Raw genomic sequence first — 21,522 nt, 5'->3', positions numbered from 1 at the left:
CAGAACACAGCAACCCCCTATATTTTACAATTTAAAAAGTATTGTTGTCTGTAAAAATAAAATTAATATTCTTTCAGATCTACACTAGCTATGATAGAAAGCATGAAATATTTGTCTCTCTTAATTATGGCCTAATTTCAGAACCATCTGAAACAGGGATTTTTAAAAATTTATTCACCATCTATTTATTATTTAAAAACTCTTAAAACCTAATTTATATTTATCACCCAAATCACTCATATGAAAATTAGATAACAATGCAGATCTGTAGTATTCCATTAATATACAAGTGGAAAGTAAGAAATTATGTTGCATTTATCCACATAAAATTTTAAAGCTTAGATAGCTTTGAACTCCCTTTTCTATCTTTTAAAAATATTAAATATATTATAATGAAAGAAATGAATCATTAAGTAAAGGCAACCAAGACCAATATAAATAACAATAAAAAAAAGAGACAACGCTTTATTTTTCTATACAACTATTTTATTGTTCCTTCATTTCACGAAGACGTCTGACAGCACTTCTCACTGTTGCAGCAGCTGTTGTGCTATAAAAATGAATAAATACATGTAATTTTACATATAATTTTTAAATATACAGAGGGAAACATTTTAAAAAGTTTAAAAACTGGCACATTTTTTTTCTGAATGCTTAACACTCAAAGTAGATTTCAAGCTCAAAATGCCATTACTATTAGCCACAAGATAATTATTATTAGAAGGTAATTTCAGATGAGCTACTGGGTGCTCATTTCACAAAATATTTAAATTGGAGCAAAAAAGTCATTGAAATAAGTTAATACTATTAGATTCTTCAAACTTAGTTTTAACCAGTGCATGACAGAACAAAGACAAAAATGAGAGAGACAGAAAGCTATAATTTAACACAATTATTGCTATCCATAGAAAATTATTCTTTGTTTTTCCAGATTTCTATAAGGCCAAGATCTTAAATTTTCACCATTTCTAATATACTTTTTTTAAAAAAATTTACTAATTGAAATGCCTATATTTTCAGCATACTTAAGAATATATATATTTTTTTACATGATTTAAATTTGTTTCCCATTTTGAAATTTCCTATTCCACAGCTTATTCTCAATTGAAATGAAATAGCTTCTAGTAACACAACCCCCCTGGAAAAATTATCTTTTAACCATGCTTGGGCATAGGATAGTAATATTCTTCCTCATAGTTTCTGTTAAAATTTTTAACCTTAAACCATCTGGAGATGGGTTAGACATATCACTTAGATTCTTCACTATTTCAAACTCCTCAAATTCTGTTGAAATGCACAAAAAAATAAAGCAAAAAACTATATTATAGCGGAAATGGACTTGTTCGGCTATTCTCCACTGGCATTAACTTCAGGTAAGAGCATAGCCAAGAAGGGACTTACCTGGCACTTTACAAACACAAATCCTAACATTTGTATTGCAAATTATTTGTTTTTCAGATTCCTCCCACTCTTCTGATTAATAAAGATTTTTAAGAATTCTGCTTGTAAGGCTGTAGTGGCATTAGAATATGAAAACACTTTAAAATTAAACCTGAAGTTATTTATAATTATTTAATCTTAAATATATATATATATATATAATTTTTCACGACATTGACAATAATAACCTTTATGTTTTGTGCCTAAAACAGCAGTTTCTTTGGAAAAATGTTAACAAGCTGTCTACATTCTGATGCTCCATTAGTTACATTTTCTAGATCAAAAGAAACTAAATTCCCACAATAAATATTGTGTCATTTTTTAACAAACTGATATGTAATCTACAAAAATCCACAATTTTAAACAATAAATATTTTTTGAAACTTAATTTATCTTTTCATGAAGATAATACCTGTTCCCACAGAATTATGGATTTTTTTGTCAAATATCTTTGACTATGGAATAATCAATGAAAACTTAAGTAACACATTAGATTCAGACTTTCTCCCCACAAAAAAATAAATAAAAATGGTGGTACACCTGCTTTAGAGAGATAAATTTATGCACAACATTAATTTTACACATATACAATATACAAAGCTATAAAAAGAGAAATACTTAAGGGTTACATGCTTGACTGTAGAACTAGAAAAATGCAATATATAAAAATTAGCCATTTTTTTATTTTAATAAGGAAAAAAATTGAGATCAGGTTACTAGATCATTAAAAAAAATTCTTGTGTAGTTTTAGCTTTTAATCTCACTCTATATAAAAAAAGCTAAAAATTATACACTTACCTGTACACATATGCTCCTCCAGCAACAGTCTTCTGACAGGCTTTGCATTTCCAGATTCCAACACATGTCCTTTTCATGGTTTCCTACAATTTAAATGTACAGTAAAAAACTTACAATACAATTCCATTATTAGAGGCATTAAGATACACATTCATAAAGACAAATTTATATTTTGGTGGATATGTTTTCAGGAACAGAGGAGGTTAAAATTTATTAATTATCAAGGGTGAACTTTTTTTTGACAGCCAATATTTTTTTCCTTTTAAAGAAGAAATATAATTTATATATTCACAAAGGAATTATTTAAAAATAATTATTCACTGTACTAATAAATGGCCATCTCACGAATTGTAAATTTTACAAAGATACCAGAAAAATATTTATGCCATAAAACACTGATTAAAGATATTCCAGATGAAAAAGCTTATTTTTACAGATAACAGAACTTTACTACTTAAGTCTTTTTTTAAACAATTATACTTAAATTTAAGCATAAAATAACTTTTACAAATAAAATGTTAAATATCAACAAAATTAAGAGTTAATATGTCAACATCACTTTTTTTAAAATTTCTATAATTTAATCATGGACTGAAGTGATCAGAAATTTAGGATTAAATTTCTTATTAATTCCCAACAGGCAGTCTCATAAGATTTAACCATACAAGACCTAGTTAAAGCAACAATTTTGGAATTTAAGATTGTTTAAAATGCAGAAATAAGAAAATATTCAGCTTCCAAACTAGCTTTTTAAATGCCATCATGAGAAAAACTAAAACCAATTTCATCCTTAATTTTAAAACAATTGGCCAATAATCTAACAAAATGAAAATATTTCAAAACAGAAAACCTTATCTAAAACTTAATTAAAAAATTTACAGATAGGAATCTTATTCATATTAAATTTAAGAAAACTCTTAATTATGAAGTGATATAAACAAATGTCCAATAGATATTTTTGATTATACTTTCATTTAATTGAAATAGGATAGCAACTTACAATAATATAATCATAAATGGAAACAATTTTCAATAAAAAGTTTATTAGTCACAAAATTCAAAGAAAATCTTTTCAGTAGTATTTTATTTTGTGCTTACATTAATAAAAAAATGTGCAGCCTACATCTTGAAAGGTATTTATGATAATTAAATTTTTAATAACCATTGATAACTATACTGCCAATTATTTTATCTGTTCTACAGAGATACAAGTATATGAATATTTTACAGACATAATATATGGTAAATTCCACACATTTTAATAACTATCATCAACCCTTCTCAATTTTTAACCTGGAGGTTTTAGAAAGAATCCCCACTTTTAAATCTTTTACTGTTACCATGTTAATTGCCACAAGAAGTAAGAATGGCTCACAGATGAATGTATTTGTTTAAGACATGTGAATTGCACATGCTTGCATCTATAGTGAATTGTGTCTCTTTTTGTGTTATGGCCCATTATCATTAATACTCTGTAATTGATAATTGTATTAAATATCTTCATAAGAGCTCCTATTTACCTTCAAAAGGTTTTTTGAACCTATGCACAAAATTCCTACATTTTAAAGTTTACAAGATATTAGGATTGAAAATAGATAAATAATAACTTACTTTGCCACAAAATACACATGTATATTTAGCATGTTGTGTTATTTCCATTTTTTTTACCATTTTTCTCAAGGAAGCACCATAACGGGTACCATACTTTCCTACGACTCCAACCTTCTTGGTTCGTTTGGCCTGCAAATTATATGGTTTGATAAATTACCAAGCTCACCAATTCAATTGATAAAAATGATTTTTCATTACTCGTATAAAACAAATTTCTATAACAATTTTTTTCACAACGAAATTACTTTGCCAAACAAATAATTACTTGAAACACTACAATGTTGAAAGAAATTAAGGCACAGCAATTTTTTTTTTTTCTTTGGCCAAGTTATCAAGATATTCGATTTTTTTTGGGGATTCAGCAAATAATTTTTGTGACATTACAAAAAAAAAAAAAAAATAAGACCGTATTCTGGTAGCATTAATAGCTACTAATTATAACATTGATACAAATTTTTCTAGCATCTTCAGCAGAAATGAACAAATATTTCATCTTAACTGAATAATGACTACCATAATCACTAAAATTGTCAGAAATCTACGGTCCAATAAATATTGTAATAAAACGCCAAAGGTTATCAAACAAATCAAAATTGAACTCCATAAGCCTAACTATCTGAATACATTCTTCACCAATTAGATAAGCCTAAATTTCATGCAATATATTTGTCATTAGATTTAAATCTTTTAGAAGTACTCAACTTTAATTACAAAAAACACTATTTTTTAAAAAAAAAATTATAACTTTAAAAGCATAATATGATACATTAAAGACAATTTATGATGAATTACCACGTGGACATAAAATAAATGTATAAAATTTTACACGAATGAACATAGCACTAGTAGATTCATTGTGAAATAAATCAAATTAAAATAATAATAGCGTTGTTTGAAAAACTTACCATTTTAATTTAAGTTGTGTATAAATTTAGAGTTGGAAATATACACTAATTACGCGACAAACGCCGTACCAATGATTTTCTTCACGGTTATAGTAGAAGTATTGGTAGTTAATAAAAAATATTTCAATTTAGGCATACAGCGCCCTCTTTTATTACTTTTTTTTTTCTGAAAGAATTTTTAATATCTCTTCAATATTTTTCAAATTTCCAAAAATTTTTTATGAACAATTAAATATTGAAATGCTTTCCGTAAATAAATGGACAGGATTTTAAGGTACAACGGATGAAATTTATATAATTATATATGAAATAATGCATTATCAACTGCAATTATTAATAAATTACATCATAGTATTAATGTAAAAAGCTCCTTCACAGAAAAATAAGATTGACATCTATTTTAATATCGTAGCAGATTTCATTACTTTGTTTCATTTCTCTGCATTTTAATTGGCTGTTTTTCGAAACATTTTTCTCTAGAATTTTATTATGCGATTGTTCTTAAGTTATTATAAAATGTTTTCTAAGATATGAAATAGGTTGATTGATTCAAACATTAATTTATTTTAAGTTTAAGTCTATTTAGAAATAAGCTTAGAGTGATGGAATTTCTAATTATATTTTGTTTGAGAAAAGTTTTTATCACCATTTGTCTAATACGGCTTTGTAAATTTAAATTACCCATACAACTCAATAACTACTGATATTTTTACATGAAATTTTTAGATATAACTTAAGAATATTCGGGATATGTAACATTTATCATGGGATTATGACGTCATTAATGTCTAAGCGCCAACCAATCGAAGGTCCATTTGATGTTGACATTCGTTTTGCCATTCTACAGATCATCAGATTCTACAGATCATCCCCCATCTAACATGTAACGTAAATAATTTGTTTTTCTTTAGGTTGCATTGCGAGCTTACGTCAAACGCGGTGTGTGATATTATTATATGTAGTGTAAAGTAATGGTTAAGTAGCATTTCGCTACTCTCTCTTAAATTTTAAAAAATCCCGTGTATTATTTAAATGCGAAACATGTTTGTGAATCAAAAATCAGAGTTAGACTCTAATAAAATGTTAAACCAAGCAGCTTTGGAAGCGATGTATTCTGCTATTTATATTGAGGATTACATGGATTTCATTGATAATGTACCGGACGATATTCAACGAAATATAACTCAATTAAGAGAGCTAGATCTTCGATATCAAGGTAAATCATATGAAACATATTCTTTTAATAATTATTTAAAATGAAGACATGTGGCAATTTCAGTAGTTTTTCTTATCTTCCCAAAACTCTCCATTAGGAAAAATGGTTTTATTAATACGTCGAGAAAATGAATTATCTTTTGTTTATACGCGTCTATGATTTGCTTTCTTTGTCAAATTTCTTTTTAGTCCCTCTAGATTTTTCTTTAATATGTAGACTATTTTTTATTTAGTTCGTGTTAACCAAAACCAAACTAAGCAGTCGGCCATTTTTTTGTGAATTTATTTTATTTTAATAAGAATAATATTTTAAGAAATAAAACTAACGATGACAAAGAAAATTTTTAAAAATGTTAACAATAGATTTGAATAATATAATGTTTTATTTCTTTTGAAATTTTTCTTATTCAATTTAGCAATCTTTTAAGATTTTCTTTATTCATTAAAAATAATATTACTGTTTCAAATTTATACATTTTTCTGCATAAATATTACATGCGAAATTCGACATTTTATTTCTGTTCTTATATTTTGAATTATGTAATGTTACATTTTCTGTTTTATCTTCAGTTAATAACATGTAAGTCAAAAATAGTGTTGAAGTCAACAAGTTTTATTTACTAATGGGTGTGAGTTATTTTTTGTGTTTATGAGTATTTAGAATTAACCATTACTTCATATTTTTTCCATTTATAAATGAATTCTATCATTGTTCAAATCTTTTTGTTTACTTCTGGTTTCCAATTTTAATGTTTCTCCCATAGCTGTGAATTTTGGAAAATGATAAATTCATCCATGATTCCACCACTCAAAAATAAAAGTTCATGATAAATTTGTAAAAATTTAAATTTTTAGCAATTTAAGTTTTTATGATCAACAGTACATAAAATAAGAAAGAATGAAAAGATTTTTTGTGAATAGTAGTAATACAATTGCCACAAGTTTAAAAACTTATTATTGCTGTGAGTATTTTGTAAATACTATTATTTAATGTATTTTTTTTAATGAGAGTAGGATGTAAATATTCTAATTAGTTGAAATGGTATTTTTTTTTAATGCATGAGTTCAAAGAAAAAGAATTGTATTTATCTTTTTGAGCAGTATTTTAAATTTAAATCTTAACAAAGTTCTTCTGATTTCTTATGTACTTAATTTTATTGCTTTACCCATATTTTAAAAGCAAAAATGGAAACTCTCATGGGGAAAAAAAAAAGGCTTCTTCAAAGATATAGAATCTATTTGAAAATATTGCTCATTCATTAGGCATGCATTGTTACACTATTCTGTGCATTAATTCAAATCTCATTTATAGTTTACTGTGCAATCTTTTCTAATGCAAATATGCACTAAACAATTTATTATTTCAAATTATAACTTCACTTGTGCTATGAAAATATATTTTTTTATAATCAGCACAAGACTGATTAGTTTGAATCTGTATTCAAAACTACTGAATGAAATGAGAAAATGTCATATAAATGAGATGAAATTGCATTTTCAGAGCAGAGGGTACAGCCAATCATGAGGAAAATTTCAATTTGAAATTAAATTGTATGAAAATTTTTGAATTGGCTGTGTTTTTGTCTTACATGTTGCTTTATCACTCTCCCTTATCCAAATTATTTTCTTGCATTATATTTATTATTTAGATTTAATATTTAAAAAAAATCAAGCATTTTATTTTAGCATGCCATATCAAAATATTTTTCCTGAATTCTGTTGTACTTAATCAACTATGTGTATAAAGATAGATTGCTATTCCAACTATTAAAATGAAAAACTGTTTTGAAATATCATTTTTTTTATTAATGACTTGGAGATGAGAATGAGGCCAATTAATTAGGAAAAAATACTTTGATATATTCAATTAAATGTAATATTTTAAATTACACTTGATATGTAAGTATCAAGTGCTGCTTATTTAATTCTATTAAAAAAATTTAAAAAAAAATTCTGCATCATATATTTAAGATTTTTTTCTAATAAAAGTATATGTAGCTCATTTCTATATAGCATGTGTTTTAAGGAATATTTAATTTTGTATGGTGTAGAAAAACATTTCAGTTTTTTTTTTTTTTTTGTATCATATTGCCTTTTATCTCATTCTTTCGAATTTTTTATATTTATATTGTTGTATATTTGAATAATTTTCTGTTATTTACTTACATTATGCATTGTATAAAATTTTATCTAGTAGCATTGTGCTAATGTATTTAAATTATCTAAATTCTACTATGTCATAGCTTTTGAATTTCTTTTTAGAAATATCTAACACTGGCTTTGTAAACAAGATGATTTCAAGAATTTTTTCAATATTAATAATCAAAATTATTAAGAAAATTATATGTTATGATTTGAAGCATGCCATTAAAATTTTACTAATATATTTACGTATTTAACTTATTTTTGATTTACAATTATTAAAAGTTTCATTTTTTTGCTTAGATCTGGATTTTAGATGTAGGAAAATTTTCATGCTTGGAGAGGCTTGGAACATTTTTTTTTTTTTTTTTTTGTATTTTATATGGAAAAGTCACAAATGAATGATATTGCTTAATTACCTCTTTCTCATTAAATTTCGAATGTATTTTTCTTATATTAGATTTTTAGCAACATTTTCAGTATAAAAACTCTTTTTATAAAAGAAATTTCCTATTGATATTTTCCAATATCAAATTGATTGGATAACTAAAACAAATAATTTTTTCATGCTTATTTCTAGCATAGTCAAGTTTTTTTTTTTTTTTTTTTTTGAATAACAAATATTTAAGAACTGTTTATCTGTTATAGTAGAATCATCCAATGAAGACATAAAAAAGAAAAATAGTTCTTTCTTAGTATCATTCTTTCCAAAAGATAATTAGAATGATAATATTTATGAAATTTGTCTTGCCCAAAGCTTGATTAAGCTCTATAAAAGCTTCTGAGCAAATCTGGGGCTACTCTTTTCTCTTCCCATTTTCTTAAATCAGATACTTTTAATTGGTGCTTTTAAGTTGATATTTATAGGTGTTAAGAAATGGAAAATTGACAAATTGAAATTACTTAACACGTAGTTTGAACATTCTTGCTAGTAACTTAGTTTCATTGTCTCAAGGCATAAACAATAATTTCAATTAAGATAATAAAAAAAGCTTTTTTTAAAACATAATTTAATTACAGTAACATAAATTGTTTGCCAAGTTAACCATCCTACAGCAACAACAAAAAAGAAGCATACTGATTTGAACTGCATCTGAGAGCATTTTAAATAAAAAAGTAAATAGAATGAAGTTTAGATGATAGGGAAGCTATGGTATTTTTCTTTATTAAAAAAAAAAGGGAAAGAAAAGAAAATGCATTTTACAACATAGTAGCTTTGACTAATGCTTTGAAAATAAGGATTCTACGTGCAACCTTAGTATCATTAGTAAGTTTTGCAAAAAATCACAAGTCCAAATGCACCCATTAAGAAATGCAAAGTATGTTTGTTACAAAAAAATATCTAATTTTTTTAAATTTCAGGATTATTTTTGATTTTATTTCTAAAATGTTAATGATTTATTATTTTATTGCATGAAACATATGGGGTAATTGATTTTTTTCCAAAAGAGTTTTTTAAATTATCGGTAAGTTTCCTTATTTTTAATTATTTATTTATATATATATATATTTTTAAAGAAATACTTCATGATCTTGATACTTATGAAAATGCTTTGAGAAAAGATTTGGATACTGCAAGTCGAAAAAGAACCTTACTGCAAATTCAAAGAGCATTGATTCAATCTCAAGATCTTGGCGATCGAAAGCTGCAAATTGTGCAAGTTATACAAGATATTATCGATAACAAGGCACGACAACTTGAAACCGATAGAAAGAAATTAGGCAAGTATAATATGTATAGTGGTTTTTATTGTGTGAGACTAATGATATTTATTTGTTGTGCATGCTCTAACTGGGAAATTCTGGAATTATTGGTAATTTTTTAATACTTTAAAATATTGTTCTTCTTATCATTCTTAAGATTTTAAAATATCATTCTATGTCTTCTCAGATTTTTGTTCCTTCCAGTTAAAGAAAAGAAAAATGTTGAATGAAAACCTGACACTTTTCTACTTGTTTCGTGATTTCTAAAACATACATAAATACATCTATTTACTTATATTATTATTATTACTTATAATACCAAATTATATTATTATTACTTTATTAAATACCTTGTATTATTATTATATTATTAAATACCAAAATATATTATTATTACTTTATTAAATACCTTGTATTATTATTATATTATTAAATACCAAAATATATTATTATTACTTATTATTTACTTTATATTATTTATTATTACTTTCTTTACTTACTATATATTTAAGCAGTTGTCTTACTGTCAGAAAAGTGACATTTTTTAATGAATACATAGCTTTGTTGATAGTATTTGCCATTCTAATAGAAAAGCATCCAAAATTTTTATTGGAAACCACCTGAAAAATATTTTTAAATTTATAATTCATTTGTATGGAAAATTGATTTCCAAGATGAAGTTTTCTTGTTTGGTTGTGTAATGGAATTGAGGCAAGCATATAAATGAATATGGAGGAAAAATGTTTGCGATATTAAGTAAAATATACGCTTTATTCTTCTTTTTATCATTCTTAAGAAAAAAAATTGTTAATTGTTTGAAAGTAAAAATTATTATTAAAAAGATTGTTTGTTTTTATGGACATGTATTATTCTTTCTTCCTTTATAATAAAGTCACTGATTCCCCCCCCCCCCATTAAATGCTAAACGATTTGCCCCACATCTCTGCAGATATACATGTATTTCATTTCTTTATATTAAATTGGTAACATTGAATTGTAATGACAATGCTATCTTTAATACCGCCTCCCTTGATGTCAAGTTGACACGACTTCTCATTGGACACACCTGTTTCACCCATAAACACCTTTTGTTTGGTGAACGATGTCCAACTTGCACATCATGTCAAGTCGATTTTACCATCGTTCATATTTTAACCGAATGCCCAGTTTTTAATAGACACCGGCTGCATCATTTGGGAACATCGAATTTGAACATCCGTGACTTATTGGGAGAAAATCCTCATACGAACATTTTTAAATTTTTAAAAGAAATTGGGTTTTTACATCTTATCTAATTTTATAATTCATTAGTGTACTTTTGAAGATTTATATTTTTATAATACTCGATATTACTATTGACAAAAATTTTAACACCTAGATTAAAAATTTTTAAAAACCTTTTTTATCTCATTTTACCATATGTTTGGAGCAATATAGCCAAATCTGGCTCTTGTGCCATAAACATCAAACTCAAACCCTTTTGTATGATTATTTAGAATTTTGTAAAATTTTTAGAAACTACTGAATAATTGATTCTATTGATATGTTCATATTTTAAGTACTTTCTATATGTTTTTTTATTAAGGATTCCTACTTTTAGGTAATTTTTTCTATTTAGTTAGTTTTATTAAGCAGTTAATTATTTTGCTTTCATAAATATTTTGTTATGAATGTTAATGCTTTAATTGCAAATAATTGATTCTTTTAGAAGATGAATTTGTAAAAAGTGAGAGCAATTTTTTTTATTAGTATTTTTTTATCAATTCATTTATTTATTAAGTTGAAATTTTTTAGTTTATTTCATTGGTTACTGATAGGCATAATGAATGTAATGAAACCAGTTTAATCGTTGAGTTACCAAATATTTGCCTTTTTAACAATATAAGTGGGACATTATTAGTTTTTCAAACAAAAAGATATAAATCAAACAGAGGAGATATGGGAAAAAATCCTTCAAGAATAGTGTTGAGTTGAAGTTTGAAGAAATGCATTGTACCCTATAATTTTTTAAAATTCAGTGTTTAATTCCATCTAATTTGCAGCTATTATGGATTTATTTCAGTTAGAAATATAACTAGTTCTAAAAGTGTTTATAGTTTTACCTAGACATTTCTAAATATTACGAATATATCAGAAAAAAAATTGTATGTGAAAACTTCAAAGGATCTTAACTGATTAACTATTAAAAGGTAATTAGAATTCTATAATTGCTGTGTTGCATTTGAAAGTAAGTAAAGGCAAAACAACCAGACTTTTTAATCTTTTTAATATTCTTTATGTTGATAATTTTCTTAAATTGAATGAAAATTAATATTAACCCGTAAAAATTAAAATGGACTTATAACTAATAAATACACTGAGTAGAATGTTAGAAATGTCTAACCATAGATTAAACCAGGCATGGCGAACCTTTATGGATCAAAGTGCCCTTTTTTCTAAAGAAATGTTTAATGAAATATAGACGTTCTATCAAATAATTTTGACTTTAAATTATTGGGAAAATAATAAAACTAAATATTAACAACTCAAAACTCTTTATTTAGTATGAAAAAATACATTTTGCACTGTGTAGTAGTAAATGTTTTAGTTATATGTGTAATTCAAATTAAAGTAACTATTAGTGTGACTTCTTTTGTTAGATGATAAATAACTTATATTAGGATTGTAAGGTATAACTTTAAAGAGACTGCATGCCGAATTGGGAATCATCTGTTAAACGGTTTCTTTAATGCTATTCGGCTCCATAAATAATGACTCGCAGGAATAGGTAAATGAAAATAGGTTAAAAAAACATAAGCCAGCTTCTTCAAACAGTTAAATGTGTCTGGAATCAAATTGGCATGTTTCAAAAATTTTGTTACTGGCATTTTTACTTATATTGTTTGTTAATCTTTCTGTTTCAATCAATTCCAACTTTTTCCTTGTTTCACAGAATTTTTGAATCCATATTGAACTAGACTGGAGATCAATCACTTGCATTAATTCTTCAATTTCCAACCAATCGAATTGGGACAAGTTCAGTTTATGAAATGAAGTCATATGCAAACCGTTTTGATCGGTGGCATGCCCAAAATATTGTGTTGTGTGCCATTGGTTTGCCATCCCTGGATTAAGCTATGTGTTGAAATAAATGCATCTTAGTGTATCATTTTTAACCCTCAAAAAGTTTATTATATAAATAGTATTTTAGGAGCTAACTAGAAAATAGCTCAGCAAAATTCATTCTTGTCCATACAGATGCAAGAATGAATCTGCTACACAAATATCCTAGCAGTTTTCTGAATTTTATGATGGATCAATTGTTTATGAAATATTATTAAAAGAAACTATTCTGCTTGGAATAATGTGATGGATAGAAAATATAGAAAAGAGACAAAATATTAAAGACATTATGTTAAATTTTTATTTCAGTTTATTGTGCATTTTTCGATACATGCCCCTTTGAAAAGATGTAAAAATATGAGCATTCCTGGGTTTTAAACAGCAATATAAACATGTTATATTTTTCAGGTTAATGTGTTGAAAATATTTCAATGCCAACTTCCAATTTTCAATTTACATATATACAAGATTTAATATGTATCAATAAATTATATTTTCATGTTTTTTTTTCTTTAATTATTTTAGTACAATTCTATCTGAATTATTTTTAAGTTCTGATATACATGAGAGGAAGACTTCTTTCGATATTTTTATTAAAATTCTTTTGACAAATTGTCTTTTTGGTTTTTATGTGCTTCTGATTTCTCTCTCTCTTTCTTTTTTTCTCTAACAAATAATATGATTTTTCATTATAACTTAGATTTATATCAGAATTTCACAATAAATTCTAATTCTATTCTTTTGAATGAAACTTGCTGTAAATTCTGTATTTCAATCCTTTGAAAGTTTTTTAAAACATTGATTTAATATTTTATGATGTATTCCTAATTTTTTTTCTCAAATTATAAATAAGCATTTTTTGGAAGTAATTCATGCATTACAGATATTTCTTTTCAATAGCAAATTTCTAAGGTTTATTTAAAATCTGATGGAATTATTTAAATGGAAAATGTTTCAAGAAGTAACTTGATTGAAGTTAATACTTGAAATGTGATACTTAATGCCCATTTAAAGTAAACAAGATTTTTAAATTTATTTCAAAAATTCAAATTACTTTTTTGTGCGAGGATAAATCTTTGAACAATATGTTTACCAAAAAAGTTACTACTGTGAAAATCATTATTTATGCGAATTATGAAAAATTAGTCATTTTAAATGAATATGATTTTTTACTGCAGTGCTGATGTCTTAGATTAACTGAAAGGATGAAAAGAATATCAAGTAAGAAATGAGCAAGTTATCATTTTATTTTAATATCTCTTCAGAAATTTTGTGGTAAGTAAAGGAAAAATGATTAAGTTCCAAACATTTTAAAGTGCATGATATCTGTAATTGATATATCATAATGATGTACTCTAATTATAAATTTATCATGTATTTATAAAAAAAAATGTTGATTTATCTTCAGGTCACTTTTTTTTAAGCTTTTGCATCATATAATCGGAAAACATCAAAACTAATTACAGTTATCTTGATAGTTTATTCATTATTGTATTAAAGAATATGAATCCTAATAATGAACATTTTATTATTTTGTATGCTTCTGATAATTTAATTTTCTATAGTATTTTTAAATTAATAATTAGCTAGTAATTTTTTAAATGTTTAAAATATTAAACCAGTTGCTAAGTTTTCCCTACCAGTTGCTAAATTGGGAACAAAAAGATTTGCAAATTTCACTATATGTTACATTCTTTTAACATTTTTGTTTAATTGATCTAAAACACAAATATTCTGAAGAGCTCCAAAATAAGAGTCATTGATTTTCTGAATGTTGAAATTTCTTCAAAACCTAGTGAATCTATTAGGGATAATAACCTAATAGGTAAGTATAAATATAAGCCTTTAAAAAATAAAATAAATAAAATCCTTATATTTATTTAAGGTTCTTCTTAATAATCTACTAGTCATATTTTTATAATAAAAGCAACTAATTGATGATACTAATATTTGTTTTGTCCTATTTTGTTTACCTCAGTTTGAAAATTCTTTCTTAGAGAAGTATTTCTTTGCTTCTAAATTGTGTTTTTATCTTTAAAATAAATGATATCATTTATAAATATTAATTACCTCAGTATTCTATGTAATTTTTCTTTCTTATTCTTTGTTATACAAATTAGAGAGCTTTTACAACATTTACTTGTTATCGAAAATCACTTGCATTTAGTAATTAATAATTCAAGTTAATAATAAAATAGGCACCTTAAGCCATTCACAGATTATAATGATTTATTTTTATTCCAATGACTATTAAGTATTGTTGGACTAGCGAATAGAATGACATTGAAAATGTAATACTTTAAGGTTAGACTAAATTTCAAAATACCTCTAAAACTAGCCATTGGATGAAGAACCTGGAAAAAGATTTCTACTTAGTGAAAGAAAATATCTGTTCATTCTGTTCTGTAGGATAATTTGTTTTTATTGTCTTTAATTAGTAAGAAATAAAGTTGATAAATTTTTCCTAGTGTGATGTATGTTTGAATAATGCTTTAGTTTAACTATTTATTTTTATTAATAATGAAATTTTAGTACATATGTTCATTTCTTTGGAGTTGAAATAAGCATTAAAGAAAAATTTCCTTTGTGATTCTTATTACGTCTCAAAAAATTTTAAGGCATAGCGGGAGGGGATATTTAATTTATTTGTAATTTTCCTTTGAATAAATGTCTAGATAATTGATTTGAACTGATTTAAAAATTGTATGTGGGTATCATTTAGTTGCTTTCTGTATTCTCAAGTAAGATGGAAAAAAAAAAAAAAAAACTTATCACCACTTCCTTAATTATCTTGTCATATCAAAGTTGTAACCATGGGCTTTCCTTTTTCCAGTACTAAATAATCATATATGTGTTCAGTGTACATTGTGAGCCATTGTTAAATTGGGAGGGAAATTGAGGATAACATCCATCTACAAGGGTACTTGAATAAAAAAAATGTCCTAAAATTTAATGCCAGATACCAAAATGAGCAAATTCTAAAATAGTTCTCTCTTTATTTAAATAACAATCCTCATATTCTTCTCCTTTAAAAAAAGTAATATTTTGTAAATGGACAGTTGAAGTGAAATTTAAATAATTATATATAAAACATGTGATATGGCCAATCATCTAATCAGTATATCTTAATTGTTCTAACAGATTAATTAAATTGGTCATAATAGTTAGATAATATAGCAGTAATAAAAGGAATTGTTAACAAAGATATAATTTAAGTGTGCAAAGGCTTTTGAAACTACATTTTAGAATGTGATAACGTAATAAATGATAAATTGAAATGCACTTTATGTGTAATCATTTCAGAGGGTATTAAAAGACATCATTGCCAGGGATCCTCGGTAAATGATTTAGCTCCTAATGCATATTCATTTTATATTTTTAAAATATATTAAAATTTCCATGCAAATAACTGTTAGAATTTCTCATTTTCAGCTTTTTTTAATGTATAAATGTATCAAGTATTTCTGAACAAGTTTAGCAAGATTTCCTTAAAAATTTTCAAAATGATTTTAGAATTAAAAAAATATTTTTATAATATGTTATTACTTTGCAGTTGGGTCTATTTTTTTCTGAGAGACATTTTTTGTCCTTCATTTAGTTACTTTTAAAATTTTTAGAGTGAATTAAAGATTTACTTAAGGTTAGTTTTCAAAGAAACTTTTTCAAAAAAAAAAAAAAAACATTAATTAAATTACAATTGTTAAAGAAAATATTCTTTAAGAAATTGGAAACTCTTTTTCTTTAAATTAAATTTAAGAAAGTAATTCAGCAATCAAAACCACAGTTATTAAAAGTATATAAAAAAAGTTTGAGTAGAGTGCTGATTAAAATATTTATTTTTTTATACTACATGAATAAAAAATTCTCAAAATCTGCTGTTATAAATTTAAAATATTATTTTGAAATTAAATAAAAATTGCAAGCTTATAGTACTGATTTTTTTTTTTTAAATTAGGAAATTCAACCCAAAACTTCAATACATGAAAATATTTCATATTTTTATGAAATTTATCTCTTCTAGATTTGAATGAGATTATATAACTGTAGAGAAATTGTTTGATTTATTATTCAGTGTAAAATAATATGCAGGAGTTATAGGATTATTGATTTTTGAACTCAAGTTGAAGAGTTTAACCGAATTGTAACCCCAGTGAATTCATTTTAAGCCCAAAGCTATTATTATAAGCAAAAAAAGAAAAAAAAAGAAAGATTTAACAAAATGAATTCATTCCAGCCTCACAAAGAAAAAAAAATTAGATTAAAAGATAATCTGGTACTTTATGCATGCCATCTTTCATCACATCAAAGTCTTTTTTTTTTTCTTCTTTATTTCCTTAAGAATTTTTTATTATCTTTTTTTAAAAATATTAATGACGTTTTTCCAAGATTCTTCTAATTCAGTTTAGTTTCAGCAATTCTAAATTAGCAGTTTAAAAAACATTGTTGGGTTTTTTGCTAATTGATAGATTGATCAATTGGCAAAATATCAAAAATTTATCTTTCAATTCCATGAATAGTATTATGACTATCTGAACTTATTTATATTGAGTCCATTTTCATGCTAAATCTTACTTCATCAAATACTCCTTGCATGATTTGTTTATATTATGACAATATATCTGCCTTTGTATATTAACCGAAAAATATTTTGAAATGTTCGATTCTGATTGTCAGATATGATGCATGCATACAAAAACTAATAATGATTTGAATTTGAAAATTTTCAAAATAACTCACTATATTGAAATGTAAAATTAAGAGAAAAAAAATCTTTATTTTTGTTTTCAAGACGTTTCATTGCAGATGTTGGGAATAAAAGATACTTTTTCTTAAATGCGATTAATTTATCCCCCAATTTTGTATTTCCTAGTAATGTTGTCTAAGGCATATGCTCTACCCGTCTCAACCTATGCTGATATAGCTTTTAGTTATACTTTAAGGATTAGATTTTACACTATTTTATTAAAATAATTAACTGTCCGATATCTCCCTTTTGTAGATTTAAGACGGGAAAACGAAACTCAAAATGAGAATAATAAGACCGAACAACCTGAGAGACCCACCAAGCGTTCTCGAAGGCAACGCCATGTGGACATGAATTTGCGAGACGATTCAGGACATGAAAGACATGAGAAAGAAGTTCCTGCACCTGCTGCTACTAAGAACAAGAAGAAAAAGAAAAGGAAAACAAAAACTGAAAAAGAGCACGAAGCACCTCCAATTGATCCTCCTATTGATCCCAATGAGCCAACATATTGCTTGTGTGATCAAGTATCTTTTGGTGAAATGATTGGCTGTGACAATGATGGTTGTGATAGAGAATGGTTTCATTTCTCTTGTGTTGGACTTACCACTAAACCTAAAGGAAAATGGTACTGTCCTTCATGTCGTGGCGATCGTAGTAATCAGATGAGGCCAAAGGCTGTATAGGTATCATCTATATAATCTCAAATCACTGTAAAGTTTCCATTGTTCATTTTTAGTAATTTTAGTGGAAAAAAATTGCTGTAAATTGATTTCTGTCCTTTTTGTGTATAACTATTTAATTTTTAGCACATCAAAAGAAATTGAGATTTTAAGAATGTTGATGAAAAAGAGTATTTTTATTGTATGAGTTGAAAGTTTTTTTCTTATCAGTATACATTTATGGAAATGTTTGCTTAAATGCATACAGTTCACAATTTTTCATGCCCTTTTACTTTTCATTAAAAATGAAAATAAATTATAATCATGGATAAGTTTTATATTAAAAGTGTTGATATAAAATAAATCACAAATTGGATCTGCTCGAATAGATAAAATCATTTAAATCTTGATTACATGTGTGGGTAGGGATGTTGAATTTAATATTTCTTAATGTTTAGCTATTGTTCTACAAAATTTTATTACCAATTGAACTATGAATAATCTGCATGTAAGATTAAATTTATTGGTAGAAAAAAAAGCATTTGTTTTTGTAATTTTTTAAAATTTATTTGCAAAAAAAAAAAAAAAAGTTTGAAATTTATTAAATTTTTTTTAATGATAAGAATGCAGAATATAATTTAGAATGCTGAAAGTATTTATTTGAAAATGTTGCAAAACTGTCAGTGAATGCAGTATAGTCTAATGACTTTAATTTGAAAAGCAATGACATTCATCTTTGACATTTTACTCACTGGTCCAGATTAGTTTCTATGTTCACATATTGTGTACAAATTTCATTTTAAAAACAAACATGTTCTTCGTACATTAGCATAATGAAGATTTTACATAATTTAAATATATTTTTTCTTCATCTACAACTCGATTTATGATGATGGTATTTGATTTGTTTTTCAAATCAGCTATTCTGTCATTACTAAAATGTTTTTAAAATTAAATTTTGCAGTGCATTTTTGTTCAGTATTGTGTGGACTTTTTCTTCAAGATAAATTCAAATTCGAAATTGTTCCAAATTACTGTTTAGTAATCAAAAATTAATGGGTTTTTTTTTTTTTTTGTCCAAATTTAAATAAGTGTTCAGTTTAATTAAGACTAATATCTGATTTAATTTTTACTCCTTTATTTTTTAAAGGATTATTGATTGAAGTAGAGTTAATAATTAACTAAATAAATTTTTTATATCTAATATTTATGTGTAGAGTCATTATGAGGATGTTAAAAACTTATATAAATTATTTAGTAATTTGTATTTTTTATGTTCTTTAAGTCTCAGATAGAGACAGATTTTTTATAAATAATGATAATTCAAACAAAAATAAACTATAGATATCTCTTTTATTCATTAAATTTTTTTATAATTTAATAATGAATAAAAATATTAAAAGCAAATGTAAAAGTGGTATAATATAATATGTTTTTATGTAAATTTCATCCTTTTTTTTTTTTTTTTTTTTTTGCTCTATTTATTACAGTATTGCTGCGACCCAAGAACATAGTACTGTGCTAAATGTTAATACTTCAAGTCATAAATCCTCCGATTTCATATTAGATTTAAAAGAATTATGTTGATGATAATATTTGTTGAAAGAATCAGTTTAGCTACTGCACAGTGCCATGTTTTTTACCTCTTATTGCTAGAATTAATTTAATCCTTTCAATACTAATCAAATTTTTCCTTTCAATATTAACCATTTTGTAATGATAGGCCACTTTGGACGAGTTTCCATTTCAAATAAGGGTTGCAGGATGTAAAATGAAGACTTCCTTGGTAATAACTCATTTTACATTCTAATCCTTCATTTGAAACAGAAACCAGCTCACCAGTGTACAATTTGCACGACTGAGTTGTGTTGAAAAGAAACACTAAGATTAAGATAATTACAAAATAAAATTATATTTTTAAAAATTAAAAAAAAATATGAATATATCTTTAAGAATTTTTTTTATATGTATATAAAAAAATTACTTAAATGCTGCAAAATATTTGAAAAATCTAAGAATTATTTCAAGTTTCTTACATTTCCTTGGCAATAAAATCATAGAAAAAAATGTTTTCAAAATAATGATACTTTGACTTAAAAATCTTGCTAATGGAGGGATAGACTATTTGAAACCGCTTTAGGAGTTTGTGAATATATATTGATTCATTAGGGAAAGTAAACAAGATAAAATGAAAGGTGATGGGTTTAGCCATAGATGTGAAATATTACTGTCCTCAAATGAGGATTCAGGACATCAATGATTAAAAGACGATTCCTAAATAAGTCATTGAGAATGTAAGTAAGGAAAGTTAATGTGCAAATTTATGCATTTAAAAAAAATTAAATTTACAGGATACAATAAGCAATATATACATTATAAACAGTATATATGCAAATAAAAAGAAATTTAATTCCAAAGCTTTGAATAATACTAATAAAAGTTCTTTAAAATATGATAAAAAAAAACTCCTGCCTAATATCCCACTAATTTCAAGATATCTTGGCGATAAGGAGTGCCATTAGGCTTTGGAATTTTTTAAAAAAAATTGCTCAAATCAAAATAAAGATTATCCATTCTGAAAAATACAAAAAAAAAAAAAAAAAAAGTGGGGAGGGGGTCGTGTGTATGTGTGTGTTTGAAAATCTCTCTTAGGTGTTGACTCGTAAGGAAATAATTTAAATCAAGGGGGAAAAAAAAATGGAAATCGGGTTTGTTCCTGGGACCATTCTGAAAAGATGTTTAGAAATGCATTTTCTAATGTCTAAACCAGCATTTCTGAACCCTTTTTATTTTATCATATACGAAGTATACAGTAATATAAGTATAGTACTGTAGAAAGAGTATTGTAATCTAATAAAGAAAGTATTGTAATCATAAGAGTATTTTAATAGTAAAAAAATTTAAACTCTATATTTTGAAGAATCTTCCAAGCTTTATGCTTGAGTTCGAAAAATACATTTTTGGAACTATGTCTGTCAGTGACAAAGAATTCAAAAACGCTTGGAGCTAGACCGATGAAATTTGGTATATGATACTTTCCTCAAATTTGAAAATTTTGAGTAAAATCTATTCAGAGGTAGTTTGTAGAATATTAGTTAGCACAATGACTACAAAATGAAGCGAGTTAGATGATAAAATTCGGTACACAGATTTAATATTTGTAGTAGACAACTATCCATTTTTGAGCCAAATCCAACCA

The 21,522-nt window shown here is 25.4% G+C and overlaps 2 protein-coding genes across 2 annotated transcripts; one reads left to right on the top strand and one right to left on the bottom strand.

Moving 5' to 3' along the window:
- Positions 1 to 439: 439 nt before the first annotated feature.
- On the bottom strand, positions 440 to 4,886 carry LOC129981039 (60S ribosomal protein L37a). The gene is made up of 4 exons (XM_056091643.1): positions 4,755 to 4,886; positions 3,850 to 3,978; positions 2,239 to 2,321; positions 440 to 550 (listed from the first exon to the last, which is right to left on the bottom strand). Exons 1-4 carry the CDS (start codon positions 4,755 to 4,757, stop codon positions 487 to 489), a joined length of 279 nt encoding a protein of 92 aa, XP_055947618.1. The 5' UTR covers positions 4,758 to 4,886; the 3' UTR covers positions 440 to 486.
- A 724-nt stretch (positions 4,887 to 5,610) lies between these two features.
- On the top strand, positions 5,611 to 18,705 carry LOC129981038 (inhibitor of growth protein 1-like). The gene is made up of 3 exons (XM_056091642.1): positions 5,611 to 5,970; positions 9,630 to 9,833; positions 17,917 to 18,705. Exons 1-3 carry the CDS (start codon positions 5,787 to 5,789, stop codon positions 18,345 to 18,347), a joined length of 819 nt encoding a protein of 272 aa, XP_055947617.1. The 5' UTR covers positions 5,611 to 5,786; the 3' UTR covers positions 18,348 to 18,705.
- The last annotated feature ends 2,817 nt before the right edge of the window (positions 18,706 to 21,522 follow it).

This window comes from Argiope bruennichi, chromosome 8 (genome assembly GCF_947563725.1).
Source record: "Argiope bruennichi chromosome 8, qqArgBrue1.1, whole genome shotgun sequence".
NCBI classification, from domain to species: Eukaryota; Metazoa; Arthropoda; class Arachnida; order Araneae; family Araneidae; genus Argiope; species Argiope bruennichi.
The sequence above is the reverse complement of the archived record's forward strand: the minus strand, read 5'-3'. Positions and strand labels throughout refer to the sequence as shown.